The sequence below is a fragment of the Triturus cristatus genome, chromosome 5_2 (genome assembly GCF_964204655.1).
Source record: "Triturus cristatus chromosome 5_2, aTriCri1.1, whole genome shotgun sequence".
NCBI classification, from domain to species: Eukaryota; Metazoa; Chordata; class Amphibia; order Caudata; family Salamandridae; genus Triturus; species Triturus cristatus.
Window position 1 is genome coordinate 517674531 of NC_140588.1, and position 17337 is coordinate 517691867.

The 17337-nt window shown below is 43.5% G+C and overlaps 1 protein-coding gene across 1 annotated transcript in view; it reads right to left on the reverse strand.

Moving 5' to 3' along the window:
* Nucleotides 1-17337, reverse strand: part of STAC (SH3 and cysteine rich domain) — a 943669-nt gene that overhangs the window by 100400 nt on the left and 825932 nt on the right. Inside the window, exons 9-10 of the mRNA XM_085607561.1 lie at nucleotides 14275-14326; nucleotides 14034-14171 (exon numbers count right to left, since the gene is read on the reverse strand). Of these exons, the coding sequence (XP_085463687.1) occupies nucleotides 14034-14171; nucleotides 14275-14326 (190 nt within the window). The remainder of the gene's footprint in view (nucleotides 1-14033; nucleotides 14172-14274; nucleotides 14327-17337) is intronic.

The following is a 17337-nucleotide window of genomic DNA, read 5'->3' on the forward strand; positions in this document are numbered from 1 at the left end:
CTCCCACCTTCCCTCCATAGTCTGTGTGTATGCCATCATAGTCTCACTGTTGCTCTCCATGGTGTGTCTTGTTTCTAGTGCCCATCCTGCCTGACCTCCATGGTCATCTTGCTGCTCCTGCCCTGCCCCCTTGCCCCCATCCCTCTGGTTCCATGTGCAGACACCCTATTCCCTCCCTCCTGGCTTGTCTGTTCCATTGTAATGCCCCTGATCCGTCACTCCTGCCCTTTATGGTCTGTTATGCTGCAGCTTTCTCTCCTGCCTGTCCATTACGGTCAGCTAGCTACCATTGCCTCTTTCCCCTCTGTTCTCTGTTGTCCATGTGCATGGTCCTGTCCCCTCCCTATTGCTTTCTATGGATTATTGTGCTGCACTCCCGTCCCGCATGCCCTGTGTGGTGTATTGTGCTGCTGCAGACCCTGATGCCTGCCCTGTAGGGTCAGTTTGGTTCACCTCTCCATGTCCCTCCTGTCCTCTGTTATCCGAGTCCATGTCCCTACCCCAATTCCTCCTGCCTACCATGATCCAATGTACCATACTTGCGAACATTTTGAACTTGGTAAGAGGGAGATTTTGTAAAAAAACTGGGGTATTGATTTTCCCCTTTGAGTTACATTGAAAAAGAGGAGATTGTAGACAGGAGACAGATCAAATAAAGACCATTTGAGCTTAAAAACATTGGACATTTCCTTGCTGAAACGGGTCTGTTGGCATGTATGGTTTTACTACCACTGCCTCTTCCTTCTGCCCACAATGGTCTATTATATTGCCACAGCCTCTCTTGCCAGTCCTGTATTGTTGATTTGTTGCCCCTGCCCCCCTTTCCACTGTCCTCCATAGTCTGTTGTGCTGCCACTGCCCTTCCTGCCTGCCCAGTGTGGTCAAATTGTTGCCTCTGCACTCTCCTACCTGCCTTCAATTTTCAGAGTCCGTGCCCCTGGCCTCTGCCTCTCAACAGTATCTCAATGAACAACTAGATTGCTAACATTCTATATTTATTACAAAAGTGTGGAACGCCTGACGTCATCTTGATGTAATCGAAACTGTAATACCTAGAGCATTTCCTTTAGAAATTACATATATGAGAGGGTCTTATGTGCATCAAAATTATGGTTAGTGCTCTAAAAAACTAAAATGAGGACATATTTTCTGAGTTTTCAAATAGTGACAAAGAACTTTTAAATTATTTGTAATCTTTATGTTTTTTTATCAGTTTACCACTTGATTAAATGTTGCACTTGGGGGAGAGGATGTGGTGTTACTTCCAGAGCTGCAGACTTTGCAACTGGGGAACCAGGTTGGAGTTTCTGCTTCAGCTCAACATTCTGTGATTCTGGTCAAATCACTTAATCTCCCCATGTCTACAGCCAAAATGAATTTGATCTTGTGTGATGTAACCAATTCTCATGTAAAGCAATCCAATACCTGACAAGTCTGCACTATATAAAACTGCAAATACACACAAATAAGTGTTTTGCACATTTCTGTCATTGGGCTACATGTGGGCTACATCTGGGTGATATTTGTGCTGCATTTGGGCTCTTTTGTCTCTGGTGGCCATCTTGGGAGATTTATTTGTTATGAAGTTTCCTAATTTCCTCATTTACTGCAGTCTCCTCAGTAGGAAATGCTTTCAGTTTTTTACTTTGATTCCATCAAGAAGGCATTCAGATGTGTCACACATTTGCATTAATTCAGAATGTTATCACTCTAGTTGCTTATTAGATCACTGTAGTAAAGCTACTGCTCACCAGGCAAGTCTGCTGCTGGTATTGAAAGTGCATGTTTCAGTCTGCATGTCAGAATTTTTTAATGAAATAGAAGAGGATTTGAGAAGTCACTCAAAATGTGCCCTAATTTTTCTTTCTGCAGCACTAATCATACTTTCTATGGCAAAATGAACCCGCTCATTTTGTTCATTTTTGAATTAAATGTTTTAAGAGTTACCACTTTATTCCAATCAAGATGGCTTCAGATGTGCAATACGTTTGTCATAAGTAGGACTGTTAGCGCTCTAGTTGTTCTTTGGAACACTCTGGGAAGCTGCAGTAGAACATAAAGGAATCAACTGACAGTCTCTGCCCTTGTTGAATGTACATGTTTTACTGAGAATGTCAGACTTCATTCTCACATGACTGAGAAAGATAATGTGAATTTACAGAAAATAAGCTCTCAGTTTAGCTTATAGATCACCTTCCAAACCTCTGTGGGAAAAGCATGAGAGAATAGTTTTCTCTCAAACATGATTCATGATATCACAGCAGAAGGCTTTTTCACATGGTAAAATCACCTAGGAACACACCACAATTCCTAAAATGAGTATGATACCATCAACAAATGATTTATAATGTAACTAAAGTCTTAAAACCTTCTATTAACTGCAATGCTTTTTAATGAGGTGCTATCATGTATATTGGTCCCAAGATGGCTGCCAACACTTCTTGGATGAAGTGCTGACAGCCAATCAGATCTCAGGATGAGATGTGTGGTTAGGCTCCGCCCACATATATATATGATTTTACTTTTGATTTTCTCAGGAACTACTGAACAGATTGACACCAGACCTACAAAAGGCACTTCCCTGAGCTGAGGACTACCTCTCTGCCAAATTTCAAGTAATTCTGTTCAGTCGTTCGGGCTGTACCTTGGACTAAAGGTCCCTATGGAAAATTGCATGGGGAAAACGCGTTTTGGCACCCCCCTTTTTTCTCAACCCCCGCTTGACGAATCCCCCTGAGACTTTCAGGGTAGGAGCGGAGCGGAGCGCCCCACCTATTTTGAAAATTTCGCGAGGATTCGTCAACCGGCGCCAAAGTTATTCTAATAGAATGTTGCGGATTTCCTATGGAAACACGGTCCTAACTATAACTATCTACTGGCGACCGCCAGTAGATAATATATATATATATATATATATATATATATATATATATATATATATATATATATTAAACTGCAGGGAGCATCAAGAGGTTTTCAGTGAAGACTTTCAATTTGGCAGCAAGCTGCGGTTGGGTGCAGTCCGGAGGCCACATTGTTGGGATGCCACTGGGCGTTTGGATTTCCCACTTACTCAAGGGGGATCCACACATGGACTGCGATTACCAGCATGCAGCGGTCTGGCTTTACAACACGAGCTGCAGTATCTCTTTAAAGAAAAAGGAGGGGGCTCGAGTAAGATTCCAGGAGTGGCCTAGTGAACATCTAAATGGCCACCGGGTGCGAGGCTCCAAACATCGTAACAGGTACTGATGAAAGCTGAACTGCTGAAACGCGTCTGCTGCATGTTACAAAGTTTGCGTTGTTAACTTATCCTGGAATAAATCCTCCTGAATGCATCCTGGCTGTGTCGGACCCTTCTTCTATTCAGAGTGGGGATTTGGACTTTATGTTTCGCCGGTATTGCAGGCACCGGCTTTTCTGACACGCCCTCTCGGTCTGGAAGCACCGCGTTAGCCAGCAATTTGAATGGACTTGTGTTTGGTGATGCACAACGCGGCGCCCCCTCGCGCAGACTGAAGCACCACAGGGTGAAGGTAACACTGGGTGGGGAGAGAGGAGCAGTATTAAACTGCAGGGAGCATCAAGAGGTTTTCAGTGAAGACTTTCAATTTGGCAGCAAGCTGCGGTTGGGTGCAGTCCGGAGGCCACATTGTTGGGATGCCACTGGGCGTTTGGATTTCCCACTTACTCAAGGGGATCCACACATGGACTGCGATTACCAGCATGCAGCGGTCTGGCTTTACAACGCGAGCTGCAGTATCTCTTTAAAGAAAAAGGAGGGGCCTCGAGTAAGATTCCAGGAGTGGCCTAGTGAACATCTAAATGGCCACCGGGTGCGAGGCTCCAAACATCGTAACAGGCACTGATGAAAGCTGAACTGCTGAAACGCGTCTGCCGCATGTTACAAAGTTTGCGTTGTTAACTTATCCTGGAATAAATCCTCCTGAATGCATCCTGGCTGTGTCGGACCCTTCTTCTATTCAGAGTGGGGATTTGGACTTTATATATATATATATATATATATATATATATATATATTTTTTTTTTTTTGTGTACTCATTGACTTTGCGAATATATAAATTTGCCAGGATATGTGTCTTTTATCTAACACACAAAGCTTTGTTTACTTCTTTTGTCTTAATAAGTAGGTTCCCTAATATTAAGCATAATTTTTTATGGATTTGTCTGTCTTTTCGTATTCGAATAGCTCTAATGCCTTGTATATGAAAACAAATCATTTTAACACCTCTTTGCACTATCTTTCCGATATGATGAATTTTAGGAGTGTTATTAATATGATTTTAACAATATTACCCAGAAATGTTTTTTTATTGTTAGTAATATTTATAATAATAATAATAATAATATTAAATCTTTATTCGGTTATATAAAGACAATTATAACCATAAAAGCACATACAAAGAACATATCATCCACAATAAACTCAATATATAAAATGATTTAGAGTATCAGGGATTATTTCAACCAAGATTTGTTCTATGATAGTAGATACACTTTAAAAATGTCACAACAGTTTTTGTAATGAATATAGTATTCAAAAATTGTAGGTGCAACATAGCAGGGCGACATCGTCTAAAACCAAGAATTCTTAACATTGGAGTTAGCCATAAATTACGGTGCTCAGCGTAAAACTTGCAAAACAAAACAGTGTGCATTGTTGTTTGAACCGAAGTTTCATCACAGGGACACGCCCCTAGAACCTCTTTCCAGGAATTGCATTTGGGGAAAGCTACGAGCCTGTGGAAAACATTCAGTCTAAAACGCGTCAACAAAAAACGCTCAAATTGTGAGTCAACATAGGTCAAGTATGGTTCAATATACAAGGTGGTCGCAACTATCATGGAGTGCTGAACAGATGTCTTACTTATCTCTTTGGTTAGCCGTATTTCTTCCAAATGAGAGAGAGCTCTTATTTTTAGCTCTTTCTTTGAGATCTCAGACATTATTTCAGGATTAACATAGTATTTGGACAAGCCCAGATCAGTAAAAAACTTTTTTACATACAGCAGCCACTCGATTTTCCCTGCGTGCTCCAGAGACATGCAGTCTGCTACAATCTCCTTTGTAAAAAAAATTTTGGGTGACGTCCAGATGCGGCGCCACAAAAGGAGAGGTTGAATTTTAGCCAAATCCTCGATGTGGGCCATACCAAGTTCAGCGTGGCAGGAAAAGGTAGACACCCGTTTAGGAGTCATCAAGAGGAATCTCATGAAAGTATTCTCTGCAACTTGCAGCACGGTCGTGTTTTTATGCCCCCACAGGCCTGCCCCGTAGAGTGCGATTGAATGGCACTTCGCTACATAGATGCGAAGCAGTTCTACGGGCGGTCTCTTTCCTAGTTTCTGGGAGAATTTTATGAGGGCCATTATTGCTCGCAAAAGATGGTGTTTTCGAGCTTCAATAGCCGCTTTCCAATTGAGTTTTTCGTCAATCATAACTCCAAGATACGGGTATTGGGTAGTAGATTCCAGCCTCTCTTTATCTAGGAAGATGGACTTTCCCCTTTTCCTATCCTTTCCTGCCACCATCACATAGGTTTTTTTAATATTTATTTTGAGATCCAGGGTACCCATAAAGTTCGAGTACCTATCTAGGGATTTCTGCAGTTCTCGCGGGGTACGCGCTAGAATTACTGCGTCGTCCGCATACAGAAGCGCTGGAATGAGGCGGTCTTTTGTTTGGGGGAGGTCAAGGGCCCCTCTCAACATCTCTACCTCCAGGCCATTTGTGTAGAGTGAGAAGAGAAAGGGGGCCAGGACGCAACCCTGCCTCACGCCGCGTTCCACCCTAAAGGACTCGGATAATTCACCCTGTGTTCCAAAACGGACCCTAGACGAGGCGTTGGAATATAGTGCACGAAGAAGGTTTACCAGGGCTGGATCTATGCCCATCTCAGTGAGGACGGACCAGAGCTTTGAATGGGAAACGCAGTCAAATGCCGCGGTAAGATCGACATAGACCATATACATTCTTCCTTCTTTTGCTGTAACATATTTTCCCATCAATAGGCTTAAATTCAGTGCCTGTTCTATTGTACCAAAGCCCTCCCGGAAGCCAAACTGAAAAACAGATAATATGTTGTGTACATCTGCCCACTCCTGAAGACGCTGTAAAACCACCCTGCCCAAGACTTTGCCAAGAGAATCCAGTAATGATATTGGCCGATAACAGGACGCCTCCTCTCTATTTCCCTTCTTGAATATCGGAATCATAATTGATTGAGTCCACGTTTCAAGTAACCCATGGTTCATTGCCGCGTCAAACACCCCCTTCAAGATTGGCGCCCACAGGTCGAGTTTAAATTTAAAAAAGTCGACTGGTACTCCATCTGGTCCGGGGGCTTTTCCAGATTTACTTGCTTTAACAGCGTTTATAACTTCGTGTAATTCAAAGATTAGGGGAATCGGAAATAAAATTTCTTGGGGACTATCATTCATCTTCTCTGATGGGTCCACTGCTTGTGTTTTACTAAACACTTTAGAGAAGTAGTTTACCCATGTTGGGCCATCAATCGCTACTTCGACTCTTGGCTGATCACAACTATCTGTCAGGAAGGGAGTCTTTACTACCTTCCAAAACAGCTCACCATTTTTAGCCTGAGAACTCTCGTATAATTGATTCCATAGAGATTTTTTTAATTCCTGTTTCCTTTTTTTGCAGGCTAGACGGTATGTCCTCCTTAAAATGCGAATTTCCTCTTGATCTCTTACGGGTTTTGTCAAGGCTTTTTTTAGACGTTTATGGGCTGTGGTGCATTCATGGCTAAACCACCCTCTTTTCTCGCCCTTTTCCCCTTTATTAGTGCGTGTTAAAAGGTCTTTTACTTTCTCCAAAATTATACTAAAATTATACAGCAGATCTGTTTGATTGGTGTCACTATCTAAACATTTCCCAATGGCGGGATATACCGCCTGGACCACCTTGTTGGTTATAGCTTCTGGTTCTATCTTGCCCCAACCTATGGCGAAGCCATTTAATTTTGTAAGGTGAATATTATTCTGGGCAAGAGCGGTCATCATCATATAAGGATTGAATTTCCCCACATCGATGATCAGATTAAAAACCAAGGCTGCATGATCACTTAATGTATTGTTTATTAATCTAAAGCTCTGAGATTTACTTTCCAGTGTAGCTGTGACCAGAAAATAATCAATTGTTGTCTCCCACCCCCTGCCCAAATAAGTAGCCTGTAACTGACCTGATAATATATTTATTTTATTTAGAATCACCAGGCCTAGTTCCGACATCATTTCGTTAAGAAAATTTCCTATCTTTGTGTGACTAAAATGAGTCACATGATTGTCTGTTTCTTCCCCCACCCCACAGATATTGCTATTTTTCGCACCGCAGGGATGGTGATTAAAGTCGCCGCCCCAAACGATGCTTGGGACTTCTGACCCTTGTGTTTTTTTTTATCAGGGTAGAAAGTTTGTTACGAAGAGCCCCAAACAAATCTAATCTCTCACATTCTGGGAGGTTATCATAGAAGTTTACTAAGAGGACAACCCCCTTCCTTATAAATGAGAGTTTCAATATCTGATAATTGGTATGGAGTCTAAGAGGGGTTACTTTTAACCTGGGTATGGTATTTTTTATAAATATCGTCAAGCCCCCCTTTGCCCTACCGTGAGGACCTGCAACTGCCGCTGAGAAGTATGTTTTATAGCCCATCAAATGTTGTTCATTGGTGGACCATGTCTCTTGTAGACAGATTACATGGTAATCTTGAGCAAAGTCCATTAGGGACCCGTCCGTTATTTTGGCACGTAGACCCGCGATGTTCCATGACATAATTTGTAGTGTGGTGTCAGGTTCTCTTATATCAGAGCTTTTGTTTATATTAATTGCTTCCACTACAGGGGGGTTCACTAAAGCTCTTAATTCTACTGCCCCCAACTGTCTAGGTGATTCGCTACAGATGTTCCTCATTGGGGTAGTATCTAAACCTCCAAGCTATGGGGGATTTTGTGCTATTTGGGGACTAGCCTTTTTTATTATTAGAGTTTCCACGTTTTCAGTTGCATGATCAATGACATTAAAAGGAGATTGGCATGATTCTAAAGATTTCCGTGATTGAACATCCTTAACATCAAGTCAATCTACATCTTCCAAACCGTGCAAAGCTGCATAGGGATTAGAGGTAGGTATATTAAATCTCTGATGTGTATAGGGATAGTTATTCCAATGTGGTGGATTTAAGGCCTGACATGATTGATGATTATTATTCGGGAACCTTCCATTTAACTGGGGATTAGAAAAGTGGTTACGGGGAGCTTGATAGGAGGAATGATGATCTACTACCCTCCAATTGAGAGAGGGATCTTTTATGGCATAGGGTTTGAGATGGGAAATCAATTCTCTTGGATAGAAGTAGTTGACAAAATGTGTGGAAATTGCGTCCTCCCCTCTATCGCCTATGCATCTGACCGCTCTGTGATCTCTAAAATTTATAATTATCACGTCCCCCTTTTTTTCTTTTGGTCTTGTTCCTACCCAGCATGTGCGTCTCACCATGAGAATTTCTCCGTTTATATGTGCAGGGAGGGGTCTATTATGAGTCAACCAATAAATGGTTTTATTTTTTAGCGCATAAAAGTCCTCCCTTACACCCTCTGATAATTCAGGAACCCCAGTCAGGATAATCGTGTATGGGGCTGATTCAGGGGGTAAGTCCACTCTTCTGCTTACTGGAATGTGTTGAGCCTGAGGTAACCATTCACTATTCTCTTGATCTTTTGTAACCCTTTTCCTCGCATTAGATGTTACCGAGGAAATGTTAGTGTTTTTACTTTTTGAATCTTCAGTTGCTTCTAAAAAACCAGATTTAGAACTATTGACCGCCTTTTTCTCCCTGTCCAATTCTTTACCGTTTATTGCGTGGTAAGTTCTGCCTGGATCTGTGGTTTTACAGAGTAATGTTTCCGCTTATTTTTCCCCCAGAGCAGTGCTCAATGTTGTCATGTTATCGGTAGGTGGGGAACGCATTGCCACGAAAGAAGAAGAAGGTGCTTGTTCAGTAGTACTGCTTTTAGTGTGGATGTTTAGCAGTTCAGAAGTAACTGAATAGTTCCTTTCCATTTGTTTACTTAAATCATCCAGGTGTAAATTTATTAATCTAGACCTTTCCAAAAGTGGGAGTAAGAGAGATTTAACCAAAATCTCTATTTTAGTAAGTAAGTCGGTCATAGTGTCATGACTAGATGGTAATCCTAAGGCTTTAGTGCTTGAGGAAGGGTTGTTTGTCGCTACAGAACCTGGTGGATTCGGGTTTTGGGCTAAAAATTTAGCCTTCTTCTTTTTAGCCAAAGATGACTTAGTAAAGGTACCTCGTCTCTTTCTTACTAGTTGTTTATTTACCACAGGTTCCACGATCAACGAGGGAGAAATAACTAAGTTCGGTGAATCTGATAGCCCTGACAGTGTTAGGCTGCTTATGTTATCAGAAGAGGGAACCAAGCCTGGGGAATTAGCCTGAGACACTTTTTTCGTCGTTTCAGGCATGAAGTGGGGTTTCGAGGTTCCTACACCCTCATTCATCACATCTGGAGAAAGAGTTTTACCAATCGTACCTAATGAGGAACGCTTGCCTGTTAGCAAATCTAAAGATAAGCGCTTTTCTGTGTCCGCTATTTCCTTCTCCAAAACGGTAGTTACACGTTTGAAGAACTGATCGATTGTTCCTGATACTGGACCTTTAGAAGTGTTAACTGTTAAGGTACGAGGTTTGTCAGCGTCTAGTGGCATCTTTATGGACTATAAAAAGAAAAGAAAATTTACACATAAAGTCCAGCTTTACTCTAAAAAAATGTCCACTATATGTGACAGCTTTAGTCAATGCACAAAAGATACTCTCACCATCCGATGGAGATTAGAGGGGTGGCCCGTCCCGTCCACGATCGTCCTCGGACGGCCTCAGACGGCCCACCCTTTGCCCAGGCTTCGCCCCAGTCTATGCCCCGCACGCGTCCCGCTCACGCGTTCAGGGGCGAGAGATCAAGTAGCGGGAGGAGGAGGGGCCGGGAAGAGGCACCAGGTGTGTAGTATAACAGCAGTACGAGGCACCCTGGTCCTCGCAGTCCCAGCGGCAGTTCAACGCAGCCTTCAGAGGTTAGTTTGCGGCACAAAAATCCAACAGCTCCAGCCACGTTAAGAAATGATTGTTTAAAAGCAGTATCCGCAGTCTGCGCCTGCGAGCGGCTCCCGCGAAGCGGGGGCCGCGAGGCGTTTTAAGGAGAAAGTTGGCGGGAGGAGGGGCCGGGAAGAGGCACCAGGTGTGTAGTATAACAGCAGTACGAGGCACCCTGGTCCTCGCAGTCCCAGCGGTAGTTCAACGCAGCCTTCAGAGGTTAGTTTGCGGCACAAAAATCCAACAGCTCCAGCCACGTTAAGAAATGATTGTTTAAAAGCAGTATCCGCAGTCTGCGCCTGCGAGCGGCTCCCGCGAAGCGGGGGCCGCGAGGCGTTTTAAGGAGAAAGTTGGCGGGAGGAGGGGCCGGGAAGAGGCACCAGGTGTGTAGTATAACAGCAGTACGAGGCACCCTGGTCCTCGCAGTCCCAGCGGTAGTTCAACGCAGCCTTCAGAGGTTAGTTTGCGGCACAAAAATCCAACAGCTCCAGCCACGTTAAGAAATGATTGTTTAAAAGCAGTATCCGCAGTCTGCGCCTGCGAGCGGCTCCCGCGAGGCGTTTTAAGGAGAAAGTTGCCGGGAGGAGGGGCCGGGAAGAGGCACCAGGTGTGTAGTATAACAGCAGTACGAGGCACCCTGGTCCTCGCAGTCCCAGCGGTAGTTCAACGCAGCCTTCAGAGGTTAGTTTGCGGCACAAAAATCCAACAGCTCCAGCCACGTTAAGAAATGATTGTTTAAAAGCAGTCTCCGCAGTCTGCGCCTGCGAGCGGCTCCCGCGAAGCGGGGGCCGCGAGGCGTTTTAAGGAGAAAGTTGGCGGGAGGAGGGGCCGGGAAGAGGCACCAGGTGTGTAGTATAACAGCAGTACGAGGCACCCTGGTCCTCGCAGTCCCAGCGGTAGTTCAACGCAGCCTTCAGAGGTTAGTTTGCGGCACAAAAATCCAACAGCTCCAGCCGCGTTAAGAAATGATTGTTTAAAAGCAGTATCCGCAGTCTGCGCCTCCGAGCGTATTTATACATTTTAATCATACGGATTGCACTTTAATTCAAAATACTTTTGCACTATTTGCACAGTTTTGCACAGTAACTTGATTGCTGCTTTGTTTCAATTTTTGCACTCTAGTGGGTCCTCCATATTACAGCATTCTGTTTAACATTTAAATCTTGCAATTGTCTTTTAAATATTTAATATATATCTCATTTAACGGCTTTTTCTGATAGGATTTATCTATTTATTATAAATAGGGCACTTTAGGCCCTGTAAACAAATGTCCAAATTAAAGGAAGAGTAAGAAATATAATCTTGATTGTATATATTTTAGAATAAAACTCTTCTTTTACCAGCGTATTTATACAAATAGAATGGTCACAATAGCCTACATTATGAGGTCAATTTGCTGCTAATTGTGAATAATAATCAAATGTATCTTTATTTTATAATTGCATTTATGAGCATTTGCTGTGTTTCATTGACTAAAACGAAATGAGGCTCATCAAACAGAATGAAAGTATGTTTTCACTTTTCATGGTCAGGCGACCAAAAATGTGATGGAGGTGGGTGTGCACTTTAAGCATTTAAAAAGAGTAATTTCTGCTGCTACCCGTATGCGAACATGGGCTCTTGGGCCTGAAACGCGTCGTATGCTGAGACATTGGTCTAAATAAATCATCTCGCCAGATTCCTGTGGTCCGTCTCCTTTTTCGCCAGTTTCTGGAGGTTTTTGAAAAAGCAACCACAAGATAACCATGTATCTTTTTATACAGCTTCAGACAACATAAAATGCAGCCACAGAACCAGCATTAAAAAAATACGGTAAGTTCCCCTGGGGTCATGGATTCAATGACCCAGGAGACATATTATTTTTTTTTCTAATGTTGTTGGGGTTGCAGAATTCCCTGCAGCCCCCACAACATAAAAAATGGTGGTGCCCCTTCCCCTTCTAGAGAAATCACCAAAAACAAAAATTATGTAAACATCCTCTCAGTGAATTTGGGAGTGTTCCTTGAAGGACCAGTGAATAATAGACAACAGATCTTTTTATCACAGCTAACTAACCTAACTATAACACATATTTACACAAATCCAATTACAAATGTTGTGAATCATTTTACAGATGAAATTACATATCACATTACCCTTAACAGTTTGACAGAGGCAACTGTGGCTGTAGTATCACCAATTAAATGGATTGAATTTGTGTTGTTGTTTAATCACATTTCACTTTCAGACGTTGTTTATTGGTACAGATATTGCAAAGTCATAATCATTGCATTTGAGGTATGCGTTACAGTTTGTATGGCTGTTGTGCGAGTAATGGATTGTGCTCCTAATAATATCTTGTTAATTTCAGTGTTTTGGGTTTTAGTTTGGAACCATAACTATAGTTTAACTGTTAGGTTTTAGGTGAATATCTGAGGTTTTTTAAAGATACATTGAGGTGGTAAAACCAAAAGCTATTCATTACTTCACGTTAACATTTTTTTCTGTGACTGCCTCCTTTCTTTTATCATATACCACATTCACAAGTTACCTTCAATGAACCCTTCATGGGAGGCCGTGCACAGGAGGTTTGGGCACAAGGTCTGGTCTATGGCCAGGCCTAGTGGTCAGGCCCTCCATGCAGCCCTTTATGGACAGCCATTCTCAGATTTACATTGCCTTCAGCATGCACAGCAGGGGTTGTCCACAGGGCTCAGATGGCAGCCAGGCTCTCTCCCTCTTTGCCACGTGTGGCCAACCCCTATGTATGGCATTGGATAAATGCAGCAGCAGTGTACTGAATACTTTTTTTAATCCTTTTTACACGAGTTGTGAACTTTGTGCTGCACTGGCTTAAAAAATCCTGACGCCCTGGATGGTCTACCATTCAGGAACCCATCACAGGGTTTGTGAATATCATGATAATAATATTTTTTTGATAATTATTTAATTGCCCGGGAGGTGTCTCTTTGGGACCCTCGCACATGGGCTTCGGATTAGGGTAACTTCGAAGTGCATCATTGTGCACTTTTTCTTTTTGGTATCCCAACACTGTGCTCAGTGCCTCAAGTTAGGTAATGGTGCCTGCAACATAAATGTGTCTGTGATGACAAGCCAATCAGAATGCAACGGAATAATGATTTCACTGCTGGATTCATGATTCACCAATCTGTGGAGGGTTCTTAAACTAATGGTCTAGATATCTCTAAAGTGTAGCCTCTTCATATCCAACCCGAGCACCTTTTTAAACACCAATTTCTCGAAAACTACTGAATGAAATTAAACCAAACCAAGCAAAGCTACTTTATTCAGTAAATTTCTATCCTATTGTCAAATTTGGTGTATTTCCTTTCAGACGTTTTTTTCTGTATCAAGGGGCAAATAATCCTACGGGAATTAAAATGTGAAATTGCAATTTTGCCCCCCCCCACCCCTTTCTTGGAACCCTACTAGATGGATCTGCAGAAAACTGCCCAAGCATAGCCCAAAGTGAATTTACTTTTTTTGCAAAGTTTTGCAGCATCAAAGTAATTATTAAAACAAAAAATGACTTTCCTATGGAAACTCTAACCTAGCCATAACTACTCTGGCAGTGATATAGATATACATATACAGACACTGGCCTCGCACTTGAACACTTTAAAATGTTATCAACTATGTGTGCTCTTTCATTCTTCTTCCCACCACTACCCTCTTAAGATCTGCATCCCAAGACTAAATAGGAGCACCACTCTACTCACTCACACGCAACACCAAAACACTAACCACAGAAACCTCATTGCAAATATAACAGCCATGCAACCAATTACCCACAGATTGCACTTTGGTGCGTCGTCAGTGTCATGCAAATACAATTACAGTTATAATCAAACTCTAGGGAAACGGGTAGGATAAGTGCACATACCTGGTTTTCTTTCAGAGTTATTTGTCCCTGCTCCTTGCATCCTATAAATGCTCTCGTGCACTTGAAAATCCTCTCTTCTGGCTGCACTCTCTGAACAAAGTTGGCAGGGAAAAATCCAATTTTTTCTTCAATCTTTCCCTATAAAAAATAACATAACTGAAGTAATTTCAGGTACCATCTTCATCAGTTTGCTTTAAGTGTCGGGTACATTTTCAGAAAAATGGTGTATCAGTTTTCCTACCTTCCACCAGTCTTCATTACTGTCATCAAGAATAGTGAGCCTGTCTCCTGGCCTGCAATTAACAATGACATATACTGGTTTAAAATGCACAGTTTCGCTTCTAACATAGCAGCACCTGCTAAAAAATCAACCATTACTAAAAGGCATTGCGTATTGTGACTATCCTCCTTTGCATTACCTTTCTATATTGCTTGTGATTAAATGATTAGAACGCACATCACAGCCAAACATTTATTTCTGTGTAGATTGTACTGGTATTCCTGAAATATTGAAGATCGTTATTCTAAATTCTACTTCTGGGGGCTACTCTTTACGGTTGTACGATGGTACAACCCTGGTAAGTCCACCGCATTTTTTAGCACGTATGTTTTATCTGTGATTATGCATTTACATCGCATGCCAAAACCATGCATTGTTTTTATATTTATAAACAATTTATTTGTGGGGGGAGACCCATATAGGAGGGGGTCCCCATGGGAACTCCTCCCCTTTGTGAATGCTGAAATAAAGGCACCACTGCCTGCTCTTAAAAAATAAATCTTAAAGTGTTTTTTTAAATGCATCCTGTTTCCTTTTAAAAACAAGCTGTATTTAAACAAAAAAATACTGTTTTATTAAAAAGCAATCACAAACATGAATGTCTGCTGAACACAGCAGGTAATCATCCCTGTGATGGCACAAATTATGACTTACTCAGTAATATTCATGAGGAAGGTCTATTACAATCCCATTAGGAATCACTATTACTCACGTGTACATTTTTTTACATTAGGGATTGCAATTCACAATTAGGAACTCCCAATCCCCATATTCTCTATATATGGCCCTAAGGACCATATGTACTAAAGCATTTTTGTAGTCGGTAACGCCCCAATTTTACAAATTGGGCAATTTCACCCTACAAAAATGCTTTTACATATGTACAGAGCACAAATTGGGACCGAATCGCAATTTGTGTTTAACGATTCAGTATTTGAAAGTGGCATGTTTAGGGCGTCCCTTCCTAATACCGAGTCGCAATGGTATGTATGAATGTTTGTGACCAAATAACGGTTCTAAAACATTAATTTTTGACAGATACCTCAAGTGTGATGGTAATCATTTGCACATGGGAAGATGGTCCCATGGGACCTCTTCTCTTTTGTGAATGTTGAAACATATATTTTTTAAAAGCAGGCAGTGGTCTTAGGGACCACTGCCGGCTCTTAAAAAATAAAACTTTGGGCGTGGCCTGGGAGCCAAGCAAGCTGGTGGCACTTTAGTGGAGCTCCGTCAACCGACTCCGTAATCCCCTATAAATCCGTCTGTCTATCCGATCCTGCCGGTGGTTTGTGCCAGTGTTGCACTAGAGACCCCCACGGACTGGCCTGGGGCTGTGCAGAGCCCCGAAGATATCACCGACGAGCCGCCATTTACATGAGGGCGGTTGCGGCCTGTGAGACATCTGCTGACGTGCTGTTATGGAGGAGAGCGGAGGTCGCGTACACGGCGCCGCTCGTGGCTCCACAGCGAGGCAGACCTTTACATCGATCCGTGACTTGCGGCGCGTCTGGGCCTTGGGAGTGCGAGGCTGAAGCAGCGGACCTGCTGCCTTGGGGCCAACAGTCGCGGAGTTCGCTGGAGATGCGGGGCGGGCCTGTGTGCAGGGCAGAGTGTTACTGTCTGAGGTGAGCCTACAGACTCTTTTCCAGACTCCGGTGGCCCTATCCATTTTGCGGGTGGCAACTAGGGGGGAATTGCTCACACCCCCAAGAGCCACCGGAGCAACGTGACCCCCCCACAGCATTTCAAAATTGGAGATATGTGTGTGGACCACCTCCTTGAGTGAAGCGAACGTCAGAGCCTAAAGTGGCGAGCTCAAGGGGGGAGACTGGTCATTACTGTGTGCGCTGAGGGCTCTGAGGGCTACCATCTACGATCCGGCCTGGAACACCACCCCTCTTGGGCCAGACACTTGGGCAGAACATGCTGCGGTGTGGCCGAGGCTGGAGAGACCCGGGTGATTAGAGGAGCTTGGTTGTGAGGGATACCCTCGGACAGTCACGAGGAGTATGACCAGTGCGGACACTGTCCGCCGACCAGAGAGTAGGTGAGTGCGATACCCAGGACACGGGAGCCACACAGAAGACTTGTGGCTGTGGCTGCACGCCCATAGAGTGTCAACAAGGAAGGAGCGGTACATTAGGCCTGGACTTTCCTGGGTGATAAGTTCATCACGTGTTTCCAGTAAAGGCCCACAGAGGGAGCACATTGATCGGATAAGCAGGGCACGCCATCTCAAGTGCCCTACTTCGAGGGACTAGCCAGCGAGAGCATCAACGATGACACTAGGCCCCCGGATGAAGCCCAAGGGGCAAGCCTGAACACAGATGAACAAAATGAACAAGTACGCTCTCTCAAAACCAATGGCTACCGCCCCGGAACCGCAGCCAGACAACACAGCAGAACCTTCCTTGGGCGCAATAATGGTGGCGATTGCGGATCTCAAGGGCACAATTGAATCTAAATTGGATGCTGTAACAGTGGATGTAAACCTACTGCGGGACAATTTTTACAAAATGGTTGACAAAGTGGCAGCTACAGAGACGGACGTGGCACACCTGCAGACCAGTACGAAAAGCCTTGAGGAGTAAGTTCTGTCCCTTATGATGCAGCAAGAGGTGATGGTGGCTAAGCTCGAAGACCAGGAAGGGTGGGCCCGGAGGAATAACATTAGGGTGATGGGGTCCTGGAGAGGATGGAAGGACTGAATGTAGATTTGTTCCTGGAAGATTTAATCCTCAACCACCTGAAGCCCCCAAGACTCTCTACATATTTGACTATTGAATGTGCGCACAAGGCGCCCATCCCTAGACCGAAGCCTGGAGACCCACCCAGAACAATTATAGCAAGACCCCTCAATTATTGGGACAGGGACGCGATTCGGCAGACAGAACGGGCACACGGTGATCTGCACAATGAAAACGCGGTGATGCGTTTCTTTCCTGACTTCACTCTTCAGGCGAACATTTGAGAGTGTCAAAAGGGAACTACGCAGTAAAGACATTAAGTATTCCATGTTGT